Here is a 20,343-nt window from a genome sequence, read left to right as displayed (position 1 = left end):
ACTATCATTGATGGGTCTTTTATTAAAAAAAAATTCAATCAATAAATTAAAAAAAAACTTTCATACTTGTAATAAAGGAATTTGATATTTTCCATACAAACTGCGAAACTATTAATGAAAATAAGTAGACATAAGCATAAGTCATAGCCGACATGAATTTCCCTCATAAATGATAACCATAGACATTAAGTTTAACGAACCTTTCAATACTTTGTATTATTATTTTATGTACAATTGTCAGTGGACATTAAAATGTTACTTCAATCAAGTGCCTTAATATATATAACTACAAGTGTATACAAAATAGTCAGTTATTAAAAATATATCAAATAAAAATAGCTTTGAATACAGAATATAAAACTGAATTCTCTATTAAAATTCTATATGATTTGTATATATAACACAGTTTCTAAGTAGTAAGTTACCCGAGGATATTGAATCCTTATAATATTCATGCAGCCTCCACGAGGAACACCAATAAACATCATTTCCTATAACCCATAAATTTTTTAGGTCCTATATGTAACTTTGATATTAATGTTCAGTTCTTCCTATCATAAATAAGGTCAAGCAGCTTAACAAATAACTTTGGTGACATGCTGTCGGGCGGTAACTGTTCTAGATTCTTGATGATCGTGTCATACAAATGTTTCTCAGTCCTGTGATATAATGCTGGCAGTTCTAATTCTTCATATAATCTCTTAATTCTCTCTATATGGGCCGGTTCTGGGCTGCCGTAGCACGATACGAACACAGTCCTCTGTTTTTGGCTGCAGTGTTGTAGTGCTTGGACCGCCAGCCAAGAACATTTACCTTCTTGGATGTCGTTACCAATCTTACCAGTCAATGTCTCAACTCCAAAGCAGTCTATGAAGTCATCCTGAAACAATAATAGGGTGTAGTTCACAATATAACTACAAAAATCTTTTTTTTGGGAATTTTTCAAGTCATTTGAGATACAAAATAATGTAAAAAAACAAAAAATTTACCCTTTATGTATGCTGTTTGCTTATATAAAGTACTTTATCATTAAATTGTTAAAAAATATTAACATCTACCACTTTTTAATTAGTACTATTAATAAAACTTGCGGCGGAAGAGATCATTCCTCCGGATGGCTAATTAGTTATCGTAAAAGAAATATCAATAAAGCATAAATGATCAATAATAAATGTTACCTGCATTTGGAACAAAAGTCCTATATCAATGCATATACTCTCAGCCCTCTTGTGAGTTTCGGGATCTGTCTTATTTGCCAATAATAAACCCAAACAAACAGGAAGCTTGTACGTATAGTACGCGGTCTTAAACTTCGCTATAGAGTTATATTTCTCTGTTGTGAACAGACTGTAGTCCTTTTTGTGCCTGTGAGCCATTTCAAAGTCCAAGTGTTGACCCATAGTTGTGTATAACAACGCCTAAAAAATACAAAAAAACAAGTAACAATAATTATATTTTTTTGGACTAGCAACACTGTCATGTCATGTATATTGACAATTAAAACTGATATAAAAATATCTTAAGCGTTTTATTTGTAAATAAAATCGATAAAATTTATACAATTGAATTAACAGCCAAAAGGAATTTTAAGAAAAAATAAAATTACCTCATCATACTCATTTACTATGAGCTCGTATTGAGGCAAATGTTTACAATGTGCAGCCAATATCTCTTTTAATGCTGAATATATCAAAATGGAGTCGTTAATAGCCCCAAGTCCCACATTAGGTAAACAATACCAGCATGGTATGCCGCGGCGTTTGGTGGCGCCGTCCATCATGTCATCCACGACCACCAGATACGATTGCAGCTTTATAAGGAAAAAAAGTCATTATCTATAGTGACGTCACAGTTGCATACTTAACTTCAATTAGACTCATTCAAACGAACATAGATTTTCCAGTGTAAACTCAGCGTAATATTTTTATGAGTCCTTATATGAAGTAATGCCAATAATAAAGTGCGGGGCATAATAACGGCGCTCTCAATGATTTGTAGTGATAAAAACAGTCATAAATTTATCAATCCGTTTTATTAATATTTTTCACTTAAATTATTTTTTCATCCATCGCCGCAAAAAGATGGTTGTAATAAGTTTGATGTCGTTTAGTAAGTATGTGTGTCTGTGTGTGAGATTGTAGCTCATAAACGATTCAACCATTCTTGTTGCGGTTTTTTGTCATTGGACAGTTTCTTTGCACTAGTTGTTAATTGTTTAATGACAATTATATATTTTTTTATGTTGTAGAACACGTTATTTACGTGTAGTTTTACTGTAAAGTAACAGAAACATGAGAAAGAATAATAATAATATATAATAATAATAATAAGAATCATATAAAATATTAAAATAAAACCGCGTAGTTATCTTAAAAACACATTGTCATTTATAATTGAACTTGCATTATATTATTATATGAATTACGAAATAATGTCAGTTTTAGTAATTTCCGTAAAGACGATAACTTAAGTATTCTTTTACTTGGTCTTACTTAATCACAATTGAGATTATTTAAACTTTATATTATCTAACGTTATTGAAATACATGTTTCGTTATTATTAAGATATAGGTAAATAAAACATTTTTTTCGGATCACTACGCGTAATTTAATTCTTTTTTTTTTTAAAAATCTACACACTCCCGATGTTTCGAAAACTTTGCAGCAACCGTGATCACGGGCAGACGAGATTCTCAAATAATAAAATAGCGCGTAATAATCGGAGAAAAAAAAATTGTTTAATTTAAATGAATACTCGCGAAAATCAGATCTCAGCTATAACTTATATAACTAATTTTATTTATTATAAAAATTCAATAGCTAATTTTAATTATAGATCTTAATTTAATAGGTATGAAGACAGCTGTACATTTTTATTATTATCTATTTCCTTGAAGGTCGTTTTTATTATAAAGTTGATTATTAAATTTCAAATATAGCGTTATTATTATATCCAGAGTTATGGGTTTAGTCTTTATTTCCCTGCTATTTGAGTATAAAACCTTGGTGTGACTGTCAAAACTATAGCGACGGTATAAGACAGACTGGTTTAAACTGGTTTTAACTGGTTTATTACACAAATTAATAAATAGTCTGTTTTTACCATTCAAATAATTACATTTTTGCTAAATGCTAATAAATGTGTACAAATGTACATATGTCCATCTATCTGTTGAATCTCTACAACGACCTATTTTGATTGGACTTTCACTTAGGCTTAATAATAAAAAAATATTTTTTCCGGGTATAGATCTATATATTAATGGACTTGAAATTTAAGCTCTCTGTATTTAGTAATAAGGATTAAAATACGTTACCATTTCAACACACCAGCCCAACACTCTGCTGATTTTGAGCTTTTCCTCTGTTATTTTCTCCGGATCTTCTAGCATCTCGTAAGCAAGAGCAGCCGAAAGTCCACGATTCTTCTTACCACCTTGCAAATTGTATTCAAGTACCTGTAATGTAAACAATATTGACAAAAAAAAAACATCTTAACTCTAAAGCCCATAACTGCAAATGTATGTAAATCCCAACTTATACTCTTAGATATTAAGAATATTTTAAGCGGGATTTATGTACAGAAACTATTGTGATACTTAATCACGGAATAATATATGAATGAGTAGAAAATTTATTTTTATACAGAAATAATACCTTCTTGGTCCAATTAGCGACATGTGGTACATGAGAAAACTTGGTCTTTGTTACCAGTGTGTCCATAATACTTGGGAAGACGTCTAAAAACAATTCCCTCTCTTTCTCCATTTCTGATACAGACGCGTTCGTAGCCATTTTAGCTATATGCTGTCCTGGTATACTGTAATATTAATATAATTGAATATAAGTTATGTTTTTTTTTTTATTCAAACAACTCCTTGTATATGAGACACGAAAGACGAAACAATTACGGAAAAGTTTTTTTTATATTATGTTGTAAAATAAAATTGATGCAATGTAATGTAAAATATATTAATACTTATAGATTAAAATGAGATTCCTATTCAGAAACTTTTTTTTTCTGCTTTAATGAAATTAAACTGCAAGTAATTATAGCAATAAAATGGGGCAATAATATAAAATGGAACTTTTTTTATATAAGTAATAATAAAGATATAAATTATAACTTGCCCAAAGAAGACCGGATTGTATAACGGACAACAATGAACTGTTAAATTTTCAATTAAACAGAGCTCTAAATAGTTATTGGTTCTTTTAAAATTTATTTAATCTTTTCAAATGTTAATATTACCACAGATAATACAGATTTTTTTAGTCTGTGCCTTTAAAATACAAATACAACAATGGAACTATCTAAAATAAACAATTGGGCATCATGTTAAGATGAAAGATAAAACCTTTTGTTGTGTTATTTCATATTCAAATATTCTGGGATATTTGACTTATGTATATATGACTTTTGTTATTTAGATTATGCTAAACATGTATCATTATTGTATGAATAAAATATATTTTTACAACATAAGAAATTTCAATGATGAAACTGAAAAAACGAAGTCAAATCAAAGGTTGACATTTTACTTTAAGGTATTTTATTACAGATGAAGATTATATAATCCAGAGGTAAAATTATTAGGTCAAGTCTAATTTGAAAATACATACAGAAATAGAAATATATATTATATTAAATTCATTATCATTTAACAATAAGTCCTTAAACAAGGATAAGATAGTTGATTGTTTAAGTATAAAATTGTTTTTGATGAATTAAATTCTTGTAACTAAGATTCTAGTTAAGATGTTCTGTTAGTGTTGAATAATTGACTTCATCTATGCAAGGAGGATTGAGTACTGTGTCGTCATGCATAAATAAATATAATGCATATTGCTGAATTATACTTATGATTTTATTTTATATTATATGTGAAGTTTAAAATAGATAGTGTTGTGCATATTCTCAATGTAACATCACTTTTGTATATACCATAACATTTTCGTCGTTAATATTAATAGCAAGATAAGTGATATTAAATTTGTTTTAAAAATGGATGTAGCAAACCCAAAAACCTGCATACCTTAATGTTCTTAAGCTTCTACTGCTTGTGTTAATTATTCTGAATATACTTGTGATAGAATTCATCCTGATTTTGACTGCGCGCCAAGCACTTTCTCTTGAAATATGTGGTTAAATTCCTCAATGAATCCCCCTTAAAATTATAATTAGGTTTAATTTTTTTAATGTCTCTTATATAAGTCTAGTAATTGTGAAGCTTGTACTTACAGTTAATAAAATTCTTGAAGATAACAAATAAGAGTACAATAACACAGACCCCCTTCTGCTATCACTGTTTGACGTAAACTGTTCTGGCCTCTGGGCTTGACAAATTGTCGACGACAATCGACATCGGACATCCGCCTACCTATAGCATAGTGTCATATGAGATTGACACAAGTCAAGATGAAATGTCAATGTCAATGTTTAGCTGTAGGTTTGTACTAGTGTTGCTTGAAATCAGGACTTTTTAAAGCTTGCTTTGATAAATTACTTACTCAGGAATTATTGGCGTGCATTTATTGGGAATTAAATTTTTAATTATTTCTTGTATATAATATACCACATATTATCGTAGTTACGTTTTTCGTGACTTAATTATATAAGGTGGCAACCGGAGGTTCCAGGAAAATTACGAAACATACTTATATGTATATTATAATAAAAATTACATATTAAAACTTATAACCTACACCTAAGACTACATGATTGCCCCGATGTTAGGATAGCAATGCCATTACATAGCTTGTGTGGTATCAGGAATCTTCTGGTTCACACGGCTTTGTGTTCGTTCCGCGGAGTCAGCGGCGTCACTTGTTATATGATATTTTATCCATACAACGATGTTCATTTATTTTATAATATGTAGCGCGTACGTAACAACTTTATAAATAAAGAAATGTGATTTATTTTGTATTTGGTGACGTTATTGGATGTGTCGGAGTAGGAAACCACTTTGAACTTTTTTTAAAAAAGAGTGACGTCAGCGTAACTGATGTCACCGATGACTTTATTCTTAAATATCGTCAGGTTCTCAGACTCTTGAAGGTAACCTCGTGGCCGGTTTGACGAATACCTTACTTCGAAGAGTTCGGTAGCCTGCAACAGCTTGAGCGAGACTCTCTGTAATCTGTACTGTCGCCTCTATTTATACCAACATTGTTGTGACTTCACTTCCACAGGTGGCTACGCAGGTGGTTATGCGGATGACACCTTATAATTTCAACTGCCCTCAATGATTAGTTATTAAAATAATAACAAATGCGCCGTCAGATGCTAGTTTTGTTGTTTTTATTTAAATGTTTGTTGTTTTCTATGAACCTCTGTGATAAGTAATTTACGCCTGGAATACTCGCAGGCCACTTTAATGAATCCTATCTCAAAATGAGCGTGTAATCTTTTAACAACGTCATTTATAATTATTTTATTGCTAGGGATCCCTACAACCAACCGTTTCAGGCCAAAGCAGAAGTTTATTTGGAATTCCTCACACAGAATACATTAATATATATCTCTATATTTTAAAAACTTCATCATATTTTTTTTATTCTTATATCTTTACATTGTTTTCATTGTGTACCTTTTTTATTTTTTGTAAATGTGATTAAATTAATGTTAGTTTATATCATTAAGGTGTATTATGCTTTATATTGCTCTTCATTGACACATTTTAATTTATATTAAATAATGTTTACGCAAGCCAACTATGAGCAGTCAGGTAAATTAAATACGAAAATCAAGAACACTCAGAATCCTTAGTCCAAGTTGGCATCAGTTAAAGTTTACCATTCACAAATCTTTGCATATTAGAATTAACTCAGTGTATTAGCGTTATTTATTGAAAGAGAAACGAAAAACGATTTGGGTTCAGTGCGTTTATGGAAACCTATAACCTATATATAGTGCCCCTGCCATTTGTCAACATAAACATAGGAAATTAGTAGTTGGTCATTCATATAGATAAGGTAAAACTATAACGGCAGATTTACTGGTGATGCTGAAGTTCCTTAGAGTTATAGCGTTAACTTATTGTAAGGGCAGTTACTAATCTTTGTATTGATCCCTGTTTTTCTTTGTTATATCGATGATAAGGAGATAAATGTCACAAACAGCCAGTGCTGGTTTTATCGCTGCCTGCTTGTCTTCATTAAAACAAAATGATAGAATTTTTATTTATCTAAATTATTAAAAAAAGTTACAAAAACTGCATCTGCAAAATGGATTAATATAAATGAATGAAAAATTATTTATTTCGCCATAACAATTAATAAATAATTAAGTAAATTCGTGCTCTTCAATTAATAACTATGACAAAGTATTACTGTAAACCGCAATGGTGTGGTCAATAAAAAGTTTTTTACAAATATTTGAAATAAAAATCGATATCGATATGAAAATCACATTTATTTTTTTTAGCACAACACTAGTTCGATTAGATCACATCCAGCAGTCGGGGAATATATTTGAGATGTTAGTCAATCACTTAACAAAATAATTATAAATATGGACGACTATGAGAATAAATGAAATATAACTTGTTTTTTTTTCTTTTATAATTTATCACTATAAAGGAATATATGTATTTAAATGACACTAATATTTTTCGGATAAACTACGCGGATTTTTATTATTTAAAAAACTACATAATCCCGACGTTTCGGTTACTTTTCAGCAACCGTGATCACGGGCAGACGAGATGTGAATGTCTGCATTCACAGACGAGACATGTAGTTTTTTAAATAATAAAATCCGCGTAGTTTATCCGAAAAATATTAGTTTCATTTAAATGAATAAAACTCGCGAAAATCTTAGATCTCATTATAGGAATATATGTATCTAGATTTAAAGTAATTCTTATAAATAAAATTATAAATTATCTTAGTTCATAAACCTGATCTGTCACTTTCAAACAATAATGGAGTATTATTTTTTTTGACATAACATTTACTTCATGATTAGAAATGACAGTGAATTGTGTTATCCAGACATTCAGGTAACCAATTTAGTAACTTAAGCTCTAAATTATAACTAATAAAATTTAAATTCAAATGCTCTGCCTAAAGATATTATCGAGAATTTTGAAAAACAAATCGTGAGGTAGCCCTCTAGTGACTTGTTGTATCTGTGTTCTGAGGAGGTCGTACGTGGCTTCTTCGTATACTGAGTAAGTGTGAGGCAGTTGTAGTTCCTCGTATAGATCCTTTATCTTCTGAACGTCTTCTATATTCGAACTGCCGTAGTGATCTTCCATTAACTGCTTCTGCGCCGGTGTCGCCCTCTGTAACGCCACCACAGCTAACCAGGTGCATTTGCCGTCTTGAATATCTGTACCATTTTTACCTATAACTGACGGCTCGCCGAAACAATCTAGGAAGTCGTCCTGAAAATTTAAAAATAGAATCATAAATATTTATTTGAAACGTTATTATTCATTAGTCATATCTTATGTTTTGTTATTTACATACTATGAAGGTCAGCCAAAAACACATTAAGTTTAGTGCTCACATTCGAATCCATAAAATTAACAATCACCTATACACCAATATATGTATTTTATTAATGCTTCACGATGTTTTGTTTCAAATATTGTTTTTTTTTTTTTAAAGCAACAGTTTTCAATTTAAGGCCGATGGGGGGATAAGAATTAAACTGAACTATATTTATATGATTAATTTCAAACGATTTCTTTAAATGAAGTCCTATATATTTATTTGATACTTACTTGAATTTGGAAGAATTCTCCCATTTCTAGTAGAATAGTTTTTGCTTGTCTGTGTGTCTCCGGATCGTCGACTCCCGCCATCAGTAGCGCTAAGCCGACCGGCATTTGGAAGGTGTAGTATGACGTTTTGTATTTAGTGATAGCTTCATATTTTTCCATTGTGAATAAGCTTAGGTCCGGCTTATCCGTCTTCATTATTTGCTTCTCCAAGTAATTACCGATTGAACATTTCAACAGCATCTAGTACAAAAACATATTTTATTCCAATTACACAAATATATACCTAGATATATATGTATATTTTATTTTATTAAAACTCTTAATCAATTCCGACTTTCATATGAATATTTTTGTAAACAAATATATTTAATTTATAATAATCATATAATAACCTCGTTGAACATTTCCAGTACGTTCTTATAATATGGTTTGTTGATGAAGTTTCTTTTCAGCGTCGAGTACATCGCCGACTGTACTAATGACGAGTCGTTGATGGCGGCCATACCGACGTTTGTTTGACGATACCAACACGGGACGCCGCGGCGCATCTCAGTACCAGACATTATGTCGTTCAGCAGGAGTTGGTGTGTGTGGAACTGTACAAGTATAATAAAAAAAAAATAATCATACATGTATCACATTTAAATATAGCACCTTTTTAATTCCGCGCTTGTAATTAAAAAAAAACTCTTTAAAAATTTGAATATCGAATTGATTGATATAAGTACCTACAATTTATTTTTTAAGTAAATCAAACCATCTATTAAATATGCATCACTACGTAAATAATAATAGGAGTTTCGATAGTTTATTATTACTGTGAAATGTTTATCGTACTCTGTATTAAATATTTAAACTTTTTTTATTTAAATATTCCATTTAAATGTAAAACGTAATTGTATTAAAGTTTTGTCTCTACGACAATGAACATCGCCAAACACATTTCAAGGTCATCCTCTCATACTATAACAATAAGTAATAGTGAAACGCTTTATTGATGTAAATTAGAAATACAAAGTCTAAAAATTAAAATTTTTAAACGATATTTTAAGATGTGACGCCATATTAGTAAGTTGTTATGCACTAGTTTTATTTATTATTGTTCCTCAACAAAATATATATATTCTTGTCTATGAGTTTAATAGTTAAGATTATTTTTTGTTTTAAGAACCGTCTATAGCGGAACAATCCAAACCAATATTATTAAGAATACTATATTATATGATTCGAGTTTCTTCATTCTAATAAAACGCCAAAAATCTGGTTTAATTTGCGTGATAGTAATTTCTTAATTTCAATGTTTTTTTAATAAAACATAGAAAATTGTAGCCTTAGTAAGTTCTTGACAACGTATGTAATGTTTTTCTCGTCTCAAGAGACTGATACATGAATTTTAATAGTCTTATAATTTTGTTCTGATATCGGAATAACACATAGGGTATAATTTATAAATGTATTGCGTAAATCAATCAATATAGAGTGCTAACACATTACAAGCGGAACCACGGTGCGAATGTATTAATTTACAAGTCCTTGTCAATTGTATCATCAAATAACTATAAAACAAAGAATGGTAATAGTTGCCATTTGAATAATCGATCACTTGTATAAGCGAATTCCGAAGAACGTGGACTAACGTGGGCTATCTATGAATAGTCTTTTATATCTTTAATAATCTTTAAATATCTTTTGTTATCTTTTAACATTCTCACCATTTCCGTACACCATCCCATGATGTTAGCTAGGTGGATATTTTCTGGGGTCAATCTATCAGGTTTCTCCAGCATCTTGTAGGCTAAGACAGTCGCCAGCCCGCGGTTCTTCTTACCGTTTGGTACATTGTATTGAAGAAGCTGTAACAATATATTTTAATAATTTGTTAGTATACATTGAGAAATAGATGTCAAATTTTTTGACGTCTACGTCACGTGCGAGTAGACCCATTCTTTTTGGGATATCTGTATTTAAGAATGAATCGCTATATGAATTGCACCAATTATTGTAGTCTATGGAATAGAATTTATACTTTGGTCCAAAGAATCCAATCAAATTAAAACAATAATAACATATGTTATATAACATATGGAGATTATTAAAGGAACAAACATACATAGCTGGCCATTATTTATAATATATTATAATTTGTTAAAAATAATATTGCTAATTTATGTAGCAAATATTGCACAATATATTTTTTAAACGAAACTTTTTATAGAAGTATGTATATATATATTTAGGAAAGATCTTGTTGTTGTACGCTTTTTTTTTAAATATGTTTTGTAGAATTGGTCAAATCTCAAATTTCATTATTGTGTAATAATGTTTCTAAGACCCCATTAATGTTTCACCATATACTAGTTGACGATTACGATTTAGAGGAAAACAGAATCATGGTAATTACATCATATTTCTATCACTACTGAAATCATAAAGTAATTTTTTTAAACCCCTTCATTTTTTCATTTCAATTTATTTTTTAATAAAACGACAAAAAGTTTATAACAATGTTTTAAAAGAAGTATCAATTAATTTAACTGAAAAATAAAATTAAAAGTTTATCTTCCCTTAAGCAACAGCTCAATACACCTATACCTAACAAATGTTTTGGCACTGAGGGATATCCTCTTGACGAACATATATATGAATACTTAAAGTATTGAGATACAAAAAAATCAGAATAGAATGCGTCATTTTATACAAAGATAGTGTTAGTTAAACATTTTGATATTTGTATGTTGATAGTCAGTCTGTCAGATGTCATAACGACTTTTCTTCATTGAATTTACTTTATAAAAGTTTTAAATGAGAAGTAAGTAAAATTATAATATTAAATTAATTGTATTCAACTTGCTCAGTGACGGCGTAAAAAGTATCTATGATGAAATTTATAAGAAAATCTGTTTGTGTAAACTTTTGCACAACACTCGCGAGTTTCCACGATTTCTTAAATGACATATTTTTTGCTTAATACAAAAAAAAAAACACAAGGTTGAAATAGCTCGACTTTTACTAAATAACTGTTCGTTCCCGTTAAATAATAATCACATTTTTTTATATAACTTCATTAAAGACCTAAAATTACAGTTTGTTTTTTTTTTTTTGAAACGAAGCATAAAGTAAAAATTCTTTATTTGAAAACAATAAAAGTAACGGTGCCACATTTTTATGACGCTGACAACTTCAATACACATTGAATATATTATCCAACTTAAAAAAAAGCACTATTTAGAATAAAGAATTGTAAACTTTTTGGAACCTCACTTATCTATATAATTTTTTTTTATAAGCATATTTTTTTTTTAATTCTACCTGTTCTAAAAAAAAAGATGTAAGGGACTTAAGAAAGCAGGTACTTTTAAATGATATAATAATACATCCTTATTCTTAGAAGTAAAATTGATTTAGTATTAAACTAAGTTATCATCTCAAACTTGGCTAGAATTTAGAAATCTTTGTCTAGGTTATAGAAAGCTAGAATAATAGTGCATAATAACTTAAACCTAGCGATTTCTCTTTTCCTCCAAGTAATTAGTTTAGGTAATTCTATAAATAAACTACCTACTGAAACCGGTTACCCGTTTTTGCAATACCGCCGCACTAAGCGCCAGTGGTAATAAACGTTTTAGAATTCAAAGAAGCGAAAGATGCAGAAATTACTGTGTTAGAATTCTAAAACTAACATTATTGTATAAAATTTTTATTTATGTACTAAATGGAATAAATCTACGACCTTTATTTAGTGATATCAAACATAACATTTTAACTTTCATTTTTATTTAAGTATGTGAACTCTAAATCAATTGATGTCGCGTCTGAGACGTAATTTTGTCAATGTAAATCCTAATATGATTTTGTCACGTTGTAGGACACGTTTTAAGACGACACATTAGCAGGCGACAGTCTAGATAATAAAAACTCCAGAGCATAAACAGGTCATGCGGATTGTTGTATGACCGGTTTAAGTGATTTCTGATTTAATCAACCAATGAGGTTCTATATCATTCTGTCTAATAACTGACAAAAACAACATAGAACGTACCTTAGCCAACCACTTGCTGGCTTCCGGCACGTCAATATGCTTGCCAGTTTCAGTGAGCTCCCTCACGATGTCCGGAAAGCAAGCCATGAATTCCCGGGACTGGTCTTTGGACACCGCCAGTCCACGGGCGGCCAGTGGCATTTGCTGAGACGTGAGGGTGGACAGGTATCTACAGATTAAAAATGGACATTGGCTATTTTTTATGGGCACAAAAAACAAAACTTAAGCATGGATTAAACAGCCAAAACCAATGCATGATTGTTAACCTTTAACTTTTTGTGTTTAGGAAATATATGTTGAGTAAATAAAATACTATAAAGAAATTTTCAATGTTTTCTATAATTTTTTTATCTATAATAAAATGTATTAATTTAACATTTCAGTCTGAATGATAATGGCATCCGTTATATTTTGTTATAAATGTTATTGAAACTAGATAACGAATGGTTCATGTTAATGGGCGTGATCAGATGATCACAATGCAAAAACAGGAACAAAGCTACTTCTATTATGTAAACGGTTTACGTATTCGTGAATACAAAATGAGAAATCGAAGTACAATGTCCATTCAAGAGTTGTATGTTTACTGTTTACAAACGCGTCTAGTATTACATCCAATCAAGCCGAGTTCACTGACCTGTGATATTTCTGCAACTTCAGCAAACGTTTCTGTCCTGCTTCTTCGTTGGTAGCCTTATTAGTCTGATCCAATCTTGGTGCCATAGAATCTGAGTTAGTAACACTAGTTGTTTTGCTTATTTGACGACGAAGTTCATTCTTGTAAGCTTGGAAAAACTTGTCTACACTCTTCCTTGTAGAAAACATTGTTACAGATATTCCTCTTTAACTTTATTTGAAAATGCACGAATGCTAATAGATATATTGTAACAATTAAATATTCAGTAATGGGAATAATCAATATCTTGATAGACGCCTGTTCACAACGAGTTGTTGCAACCGACTGATTCTTTGTTGTGTTTTGCTCCTTCCCAGTTGCCATTCGAAGCCGTTTCAAAATACAAGCAATAGAGATGTGTGCAGTGTTTACATTCGTTTTATCGATATCGATAATCTTATCAAATTGTACATTATAAAGTACTACGCTCTTGATGTATATTTGAGTGCTGTCGCGAAAACTTGTATTATCTTAATTGAAGCAACGTGATATATTATAATGTTTCAGAAAAAAAAATACATATATGTATAATAATTTCAAATAAACATCACCATTTTAATATATACAATTAATAAAGTTAAACATAAAAAATAAATAAATCGTAAAGTTCTTTCATATAGCAATGAACAAAAATATTTTTTTTTGTCTTAAATATCGATAATTATGTTATACATCAATTCGTGTACACAAACCGGCCGGCCCCCTCGAGCCACGCGGGCCACGTCACGTAGGCACCACGCTCCGACGCCATGCAACTCTGACCTGAAATATTAGACATGTCGCTTTCGTATCACGTACACTTGGTTAAATATAAAAACTTTTTGCTGCAAGTGATCGGATCGAGTTATATCCAATCACACAAAAAAAAACAAACATTCTTGCAAAGGACTCCAACAGAGATATGATAAATATTTTCATCAATATCTAACAACAAGAATTCATTATACAATATTGAATTTTATTACTGATAATTATCAATACGCATATTATGGTAGACTTGTTATAATTTGAATACAAACGTTGTTGTAATGCGTTATTTAACCTAACCATAGTGACTGATTAATTTTATTTTATAACTCTACTTATATTTCTTTGTAACAGATTTGTTTGTCAATGTATAGGATAATTGACTTAAAACTAATATGTAGTTCTAAATTAATGTGACATTATTCATATCCAAATCTTAACTGGACAATGATTAATTATATGTATAAAATTTAAAAACCATTTTCGCAAAATGCTTTTCAAAAACTAAAACCAAAGTCAAATCGGCTATCTAGTTTTAAAGAAATCCATTATAATAAAAACATACATATTTATTTTGTGAAATATAGAACCTCCTTTTTGGGATTCATTTCATTTTTATGTTTGTACATGTTTGTACATTTTTCTTATATTTGATTCACAGCATTCTGACCAAATCTTATTATGTTTAATTGTAATGATTAAATGAATTAAGTGAAATTATATTTTTTATTATTATTACGATTGCCGAATGTCTTACATCGTTAAAATATTATATATAACGTCAATAAATTAAATTTCATATTTAGTTAGTGTTGCTATTAATTATTTTTGATATTGGCTTAAGAATTGCAAATAAATTTCACTAATTTGATTATTTAGGTATTGTCTTCACCATTAAGCCTCGAAGTTAACGTTAATATATTTTTTGAAACTAAATACTATAAAGATGTTTAAAGTATAAATATACTTGTCTGGCAGTGTTATGTAATGCAGTTCTTAATTGTGTGTTTTCTGAACGTTTAGTAGCGTTACGAAAGAGTTTGAATATCTTTTGAAAGAACGATTTTTGTTTGGGAGGTAAATAATAAGGGAAAAGTTTAATGAAAAATTTTATGGCAAGGTAAACCGTGACAACATTTAAACAGAAAGATTTACTTTCGCCACTTACTTATATTGGATAAATTTAAATCTAATTATAATTATTTTGAGTACTTTAAACAAAACTTATGAAAGTAGAAGAAAAAAAGTTTGCAATTGTTCGTCAATTTTAACTATTATGAGAAAGTCTTAGGTAAGTAGTCGCCTGACTACCTTTAATTAAATTTATCAATAAATTGTATAGTTCTCGTTTTACTCTCATAAAACTAAGGAATCCAAAAACAAAGCTGTTTGTAAACGCATAAGTATCCCAACAATGTCAGCATTCAATGATGTATTACATGAAGGCAGGGTTAACAGCTTTAAATACACACTGACCTAAATTACGTGTTGCCTTATTTGTTATCGTCAGATTATATAATAATTAATATTAAACAGATAATGATCTTTTATAAAATATTATTTACTACATTATCAACTTCTTTTTAATGATTCTACCATTTTTAAGCAACAGTTTTAGTTATAACTGATTTCGTTGTAATCAAAGTTATTTTTTGAATCGTTTTTTTTTTGTTATATGTCAAATATGATAAGTCCGTGTTATTATTTCATTGTCATATCTAAAATTATCATTAAGCGTAAACAGATAAAATAAAATATCGTGAAATTATTGTACACGTTTTGTCTAATCTCTATATAGTTACAATGTGGTTACGATTCTCACATCGGACCTGTCAAGATTTTTAATCAATCATTCATTTGTTTTATCTGCCCAATATTTAACTAAGGACGACAATGTTACATACTAACTGTTTCATTTACTGACAATACTTTGCTATTTAAATATATATATAGTGTATATCATATGAAGTAATTTAGCGTCTGTTGTTTATTTTATTAAAAATTCAACCAAGCAAAGATAATTTAGTGAAGGTTTGATAATTGTTATAAATGAAATTATATAAGTAAAATAAAAATATGAGAATTCACATAGTTATTCGGATGATAACAAAATACTTAAAAGAACGTATTGGTGTGCATACTTAACGCAACTTACGAGTAATGTTACAACGGTTTATATTCATAAATTATTAGTGATAGGAATATATTACTGTGTTAAGGTAGACAATGGACAGTGTAGAGTTTAGGACAACTGGATGTCTCATGTCATCAGAGGACGGGAAAAGACAAATAGTACGCAGCATTTATAATAGATGTAACATTTAATATAAAAAAATACCTAAATAAATAATGCTACATAATATTTAATACACAACATTTTTCATCATTGACATATTTATTGTGTTTTTACGCTCAATAAGTAAATGATATTTTTGTTTTATTATTTTCTCAACAACAACATCACATATATATATATGGCTTCACATGTTTTTACATTTATATTAAAAATATTATTTCTATAACATTAACATAATCATAGACATGTTGTTGGCTCAACGGATTAATAAGATTTCTTTAAGACAAGCGTTACTGGAATTGCATTCCCACACTACATACGGATCATTTCCCACTTTTTTTTAATTAACCAGATTTAATGAGATTTATGAATCTAAACCGAAATCTGTCCGTATGCAGAATAACGATGGAAACTTGTATTAAGGCTACAAAGCATTTATATTTTATTTATACATTAACCAATACGCATATAATATAAATAAACACTGACAGCTTACTATTTAATTGCTATTCGCTGTATCTAAGACTGCCTTATCATTTCTCTTATCAATGACTTTAATAGTCGGATATTACTGGAGTGATTATGATATGGACCACGAACATCTCACGCGGGATGCATCTCAAGTTCATGGAGATCAGGTATCGCGTCATATCGATCAGCAAATACTGTGGTGCTAATAAAAATATTCTGATCTACTGTTTATATTTTTATATGGGTTTTTTTGACGGATTTAGAATTGCTTGCATATTAGTATTAGAATTTAGCACCGTTTATTAATAATCATCCGCGTCGATGGGAAATTTTCATGACTGCAGCATCTTGAAAAAATTTTACTTTTATACGTGAATTAATATCGAGTTATTTTATTTTCGTGATAATGTTTTATCATGTCTTATATTAAATTAGTTATAACAACAAACTGAAATAAATATTGTTTTATTCTTTTATCATTTTAGATAGAGTATGATACGTAAAATGTATTTTTTTTAATATAACAATTAGTCTAGAGGAGACGAAACTTTATGGCATTCCATGGATTCAGCGTGCGGGTGCCGTGTCCACCGCGTTGCAAGGAGAGGAGCATCAACAGTGCCTGGGACTTGCAACCCGGGTGTAGGTTTAAGGGGCCCCTATCTAACGCGCGTTAAACGCTCACCTCCACCGTCCAAGCTCCTCTCTCTACATAATCAAATTTGAAATAAAAACCTAGTAGGACTGGCTTCGAAGTACGTTCTAAGAATTAATTTATGTTAGTTCTGAACAAGCAAAAGTCTTTTAGTAGGTTGTAGAGAGATTTAGCTGTTATACCTTTCGCTCCTACTTCTACGTTCTTTTTCGATGTAAAATGTCATTGTCACAAAATAAAAGTGGAAATGTTTTGAAGTGCGATCAAAAATATATTTTTGGTCATTAAAATCGATAAATAAATATTTTTATTCGTTTTTCATTTTATTTAAATTGTCTCTTTAAGAGAAAAAAAACCTTAACTACCTAACATTTTTATAAACTTTGAGTTTTTTTATATTTTCGATTTTGCTATAAGAAAAACTTAATGATATTCTTTGAAAAAACACACTTGAGCATTTATTGGTTTTCGGAGGCAAATTGACGATTTGGTGATTTGATTTTTTATTGACCAAAACTGTTGAAATTTCTGTTTTCAACAAAAGTTTTATTTTTGTATGAATAGCAAAAAAAGTAATATTAAATTTGGGTGGTAACTTACAAAAATTTTGCACCGTATATAGAACTATCAAAATGTTTCTTTGGTGTGTAAATGATTTTTATAAAGCGATATCCGCCGCATTCAAATATTTTACCAACTTTCAATGGCAATGATGCAATAAAATTATCTTAAATGTAAAACTGAATGTGTCTATTAAAGTAAAATAAATCAAAATAAGCTCACAAACATTTGTCTGATCATTATGGCTGGCATTATCGTTATTTCAACAGTTATAGAAATTCAAATGTCCATTTTAATTTCTCAAACTTCTTTAAATATAAACTTAAAAATATCAATAGTTTCTATCAATGATTTATTTGTATTTAATACGAGATAAAAAGATTTCACAGTTCATTTAGTTTACATTAACACAATGTATATGATATATTTTTCTAATAATTATGATCCAACGTAACACGAAAAGAATCTTCGCGTTAATATACGTTCAAAATTCAGGTCTTCCAAGGCCAAATAATGTACTAGTTCTCGTATAGCGTTTATATATTTTATATGTAACCTCTTTAACATTCAAAATATGTTTACTGATTATAACTAGGAGAAAATAAATAATATTTGCGAAATTTTATTGTTTTATGTACAAAATTTTACATTTTTCTTTCAAACATTACACATATTTATAAGAGGTTCTAACTCATATTATAATTAATTTATTTACTATCTTAGTGAAAATGGTTGCCATGCGCTTGTCTGAGCTTATCATTGTTTAATGATATGTAATTTTTGTCGTTACCTAACATGAAGTTACGTAACATCAAGATCTGCTCTAAAATATATAAATAACTACTTACTAAATTTAATTTCATATGAAATTATTTTTTGCATTGACATTAGTTAATGTCATTTAATCAGAGTAAAAATGAATGCTCTATTTATATTTGATTTTAACACTCTATATTAAAAGTATATTTGTTTTATATTTTCGCACAATATATAGTACATAAAGTGACATTTGAAATGTTTTGTTAAACGGATATTTTATTTTATTTTATTAAAATTATTTAGCGGATGTATATTTATATTTTTATTATTATGTAACTGCTACTTATTTTATAATCCCCTATTAAACAAACGATTTAACGAACTCTTATCGTCAATAAGTTCAAAGTCAAAGTTATTTGTATAATTTTATTAGTGTGCCTAATAACTTCCTGAAAGTCACAAACTGACTAAGTGTAATAAATAAAGTGATAAATAAAACCGATTTTATATATTTGAAAGAAACACAAATACTTCCTTTTCGCTTAAATAATTTTAATAGAAACATAATAAATGAAAATTATTTTCAAAAGATTTTAATTGCTTATAACCTCTAAACTAACTTTTTTTTGCTAGAAATAATTGTAAGTACAAATGTATTCTATTAAAAGACTTAGTTCAGACAGACTTTTTCAATTATTTTAAGTTTTTATATTTCACTACATTTATCATCCGTCATTTGTTTGAGCATTATAAAAGATGAAAGAAATCTATAAAAATATAATTACATAATATTTATCATCTCAATTTGTGTTAAAGTGACTTAAGCGAAATAAAATCTCTTTTATTAAAAAAACATTAACATAATAAAAAAAAAAATGTAAAGTATTAAAAAAAATAACACGTAGGTCTTCATTTATACGGTAAGGAGAAGGACTTCAAGTATTCAGCTTCTTTTCAAATTATTTTTTTTTACGCTGTTGAGACAGAGTAATTTGTTGTTTTTATGGCTTTGATATTAAATGAAGTTAAAATCACTGTACAATTTCATGATAACGTTCGAAAACGTGATCGACTCACGTTTATGTAAATGTGGCGTTATCTATTAAGACTTTCTTTACATTAAATATTAATTGTTGAAAGTGAAGTAAATGCTTAACAAGAAAATATACAGATATTTTTTTTCACAGCCTGACATTCCAGACGGTAATATCATCTGTTCTGACCTTCTGATATGCGATAAAACACGTCCATGGGACAGTTTAACATGAATGTATGTTTTTCAATACTGTATTCATTTTATTAAATCTGTGAACCGACGTAACCGTGTGTAATCTGGATGAGACGTGACCGCGCTGAAGGTCGTAACATAAAACAATATGATCATAATAATTTCGATTACAATCA

The 20,343-nt window shown here is 29.2% G+C and overlaps 2 protein-coding genes across 4 annotated transcripts; both read right to left on the bottom strand.

The window, feature by feature from the left end:
• Positions 1-44: 44 nt before the first annotated feature.
• Positions 45-5,373, bottom strand: LOC133320240 (uncharacterized). 3 transcript variants are annotated; one of them, XM_061528018.1, is made up of 7 exons: positions 5,243-5,373; positions 5,037-5,167; positions 3,658-3,820; positions 3,318-3,458; positions 1,607-1,810; positions 1,179-1,418; positions 45-880 (listed from the first exon to the last, which is right to left on the bottom strand). In XM_061528018.1, exons 2-7 carry the CDS (start codon positions 5,099-5,101, stop codon positions 542-544), a joined length of 1,152 nt encoding a protein of 383 aa, XP_061384002.1. In that variant the 5' UTR covers positions 5,102-5,167; positions 5,243-5,373; the 3' UTR covers positions 45-541. The 3 variants fall into 3 exon arrangements, with proteins under 3 accessions (XP_061384002.1, XP_061384003.1, XP_061384004.1); XM_061528019.1 differs by having other exon boundaries at positions 5,037-5,168; positions 5,292-5,314; XM_061528020.1 differs by lacking the exon at positions 1,607-1,810.
• A 2,025-nt stretch (positions 5,374-7,398) lies between these two features.
• LOC116772185 (farnesyl pyrophosphate synthase) lies at positions 7,399-13,759 on the bottom strand. The gene is made up of 6 exons (XM_032664282.2): positions 13,412-13,759; positions 12,775-12,943; positions 10,448-10,588; positions 9,128-9,331; positions 8,736-8,975; positions 7,399-8,393 (listed from the first exon to the last, which is right to left on the bottom strand). The coding sequence occupies exons 1-6, from the start codon at positions 13,597-13,599 to the stop codon at positions 8,058-8,060; spliced, it is 1,278 nt and encodes a 425-aa protein (XP_032520173.2). The 5' UTR covers positions 13,600-13,759; the 3' UTR covers positions 7,399-8,057.
• Positions 13,760-20,343: the final 6,584 nt, after the last annotated feature.

Source organism: Danaus plexippus, assembly GCF_018135715.1.
Source record: "Danaus plexippus chromosome 16 unlocalized genomic scaffold, MEX_DaPlex mxdp_23, whole genome shotgun sequence".
NCBI lineage: Eukaryota > Metazoa > Arthropoda > Insecta > Lepidoptera > Nymphalidae > Danaus > Danaus plexippus.
Note: the sequence above shows the minus strand (reverse complement) of the source record. Positions and strands in the feature narration are given on the sequence as shown.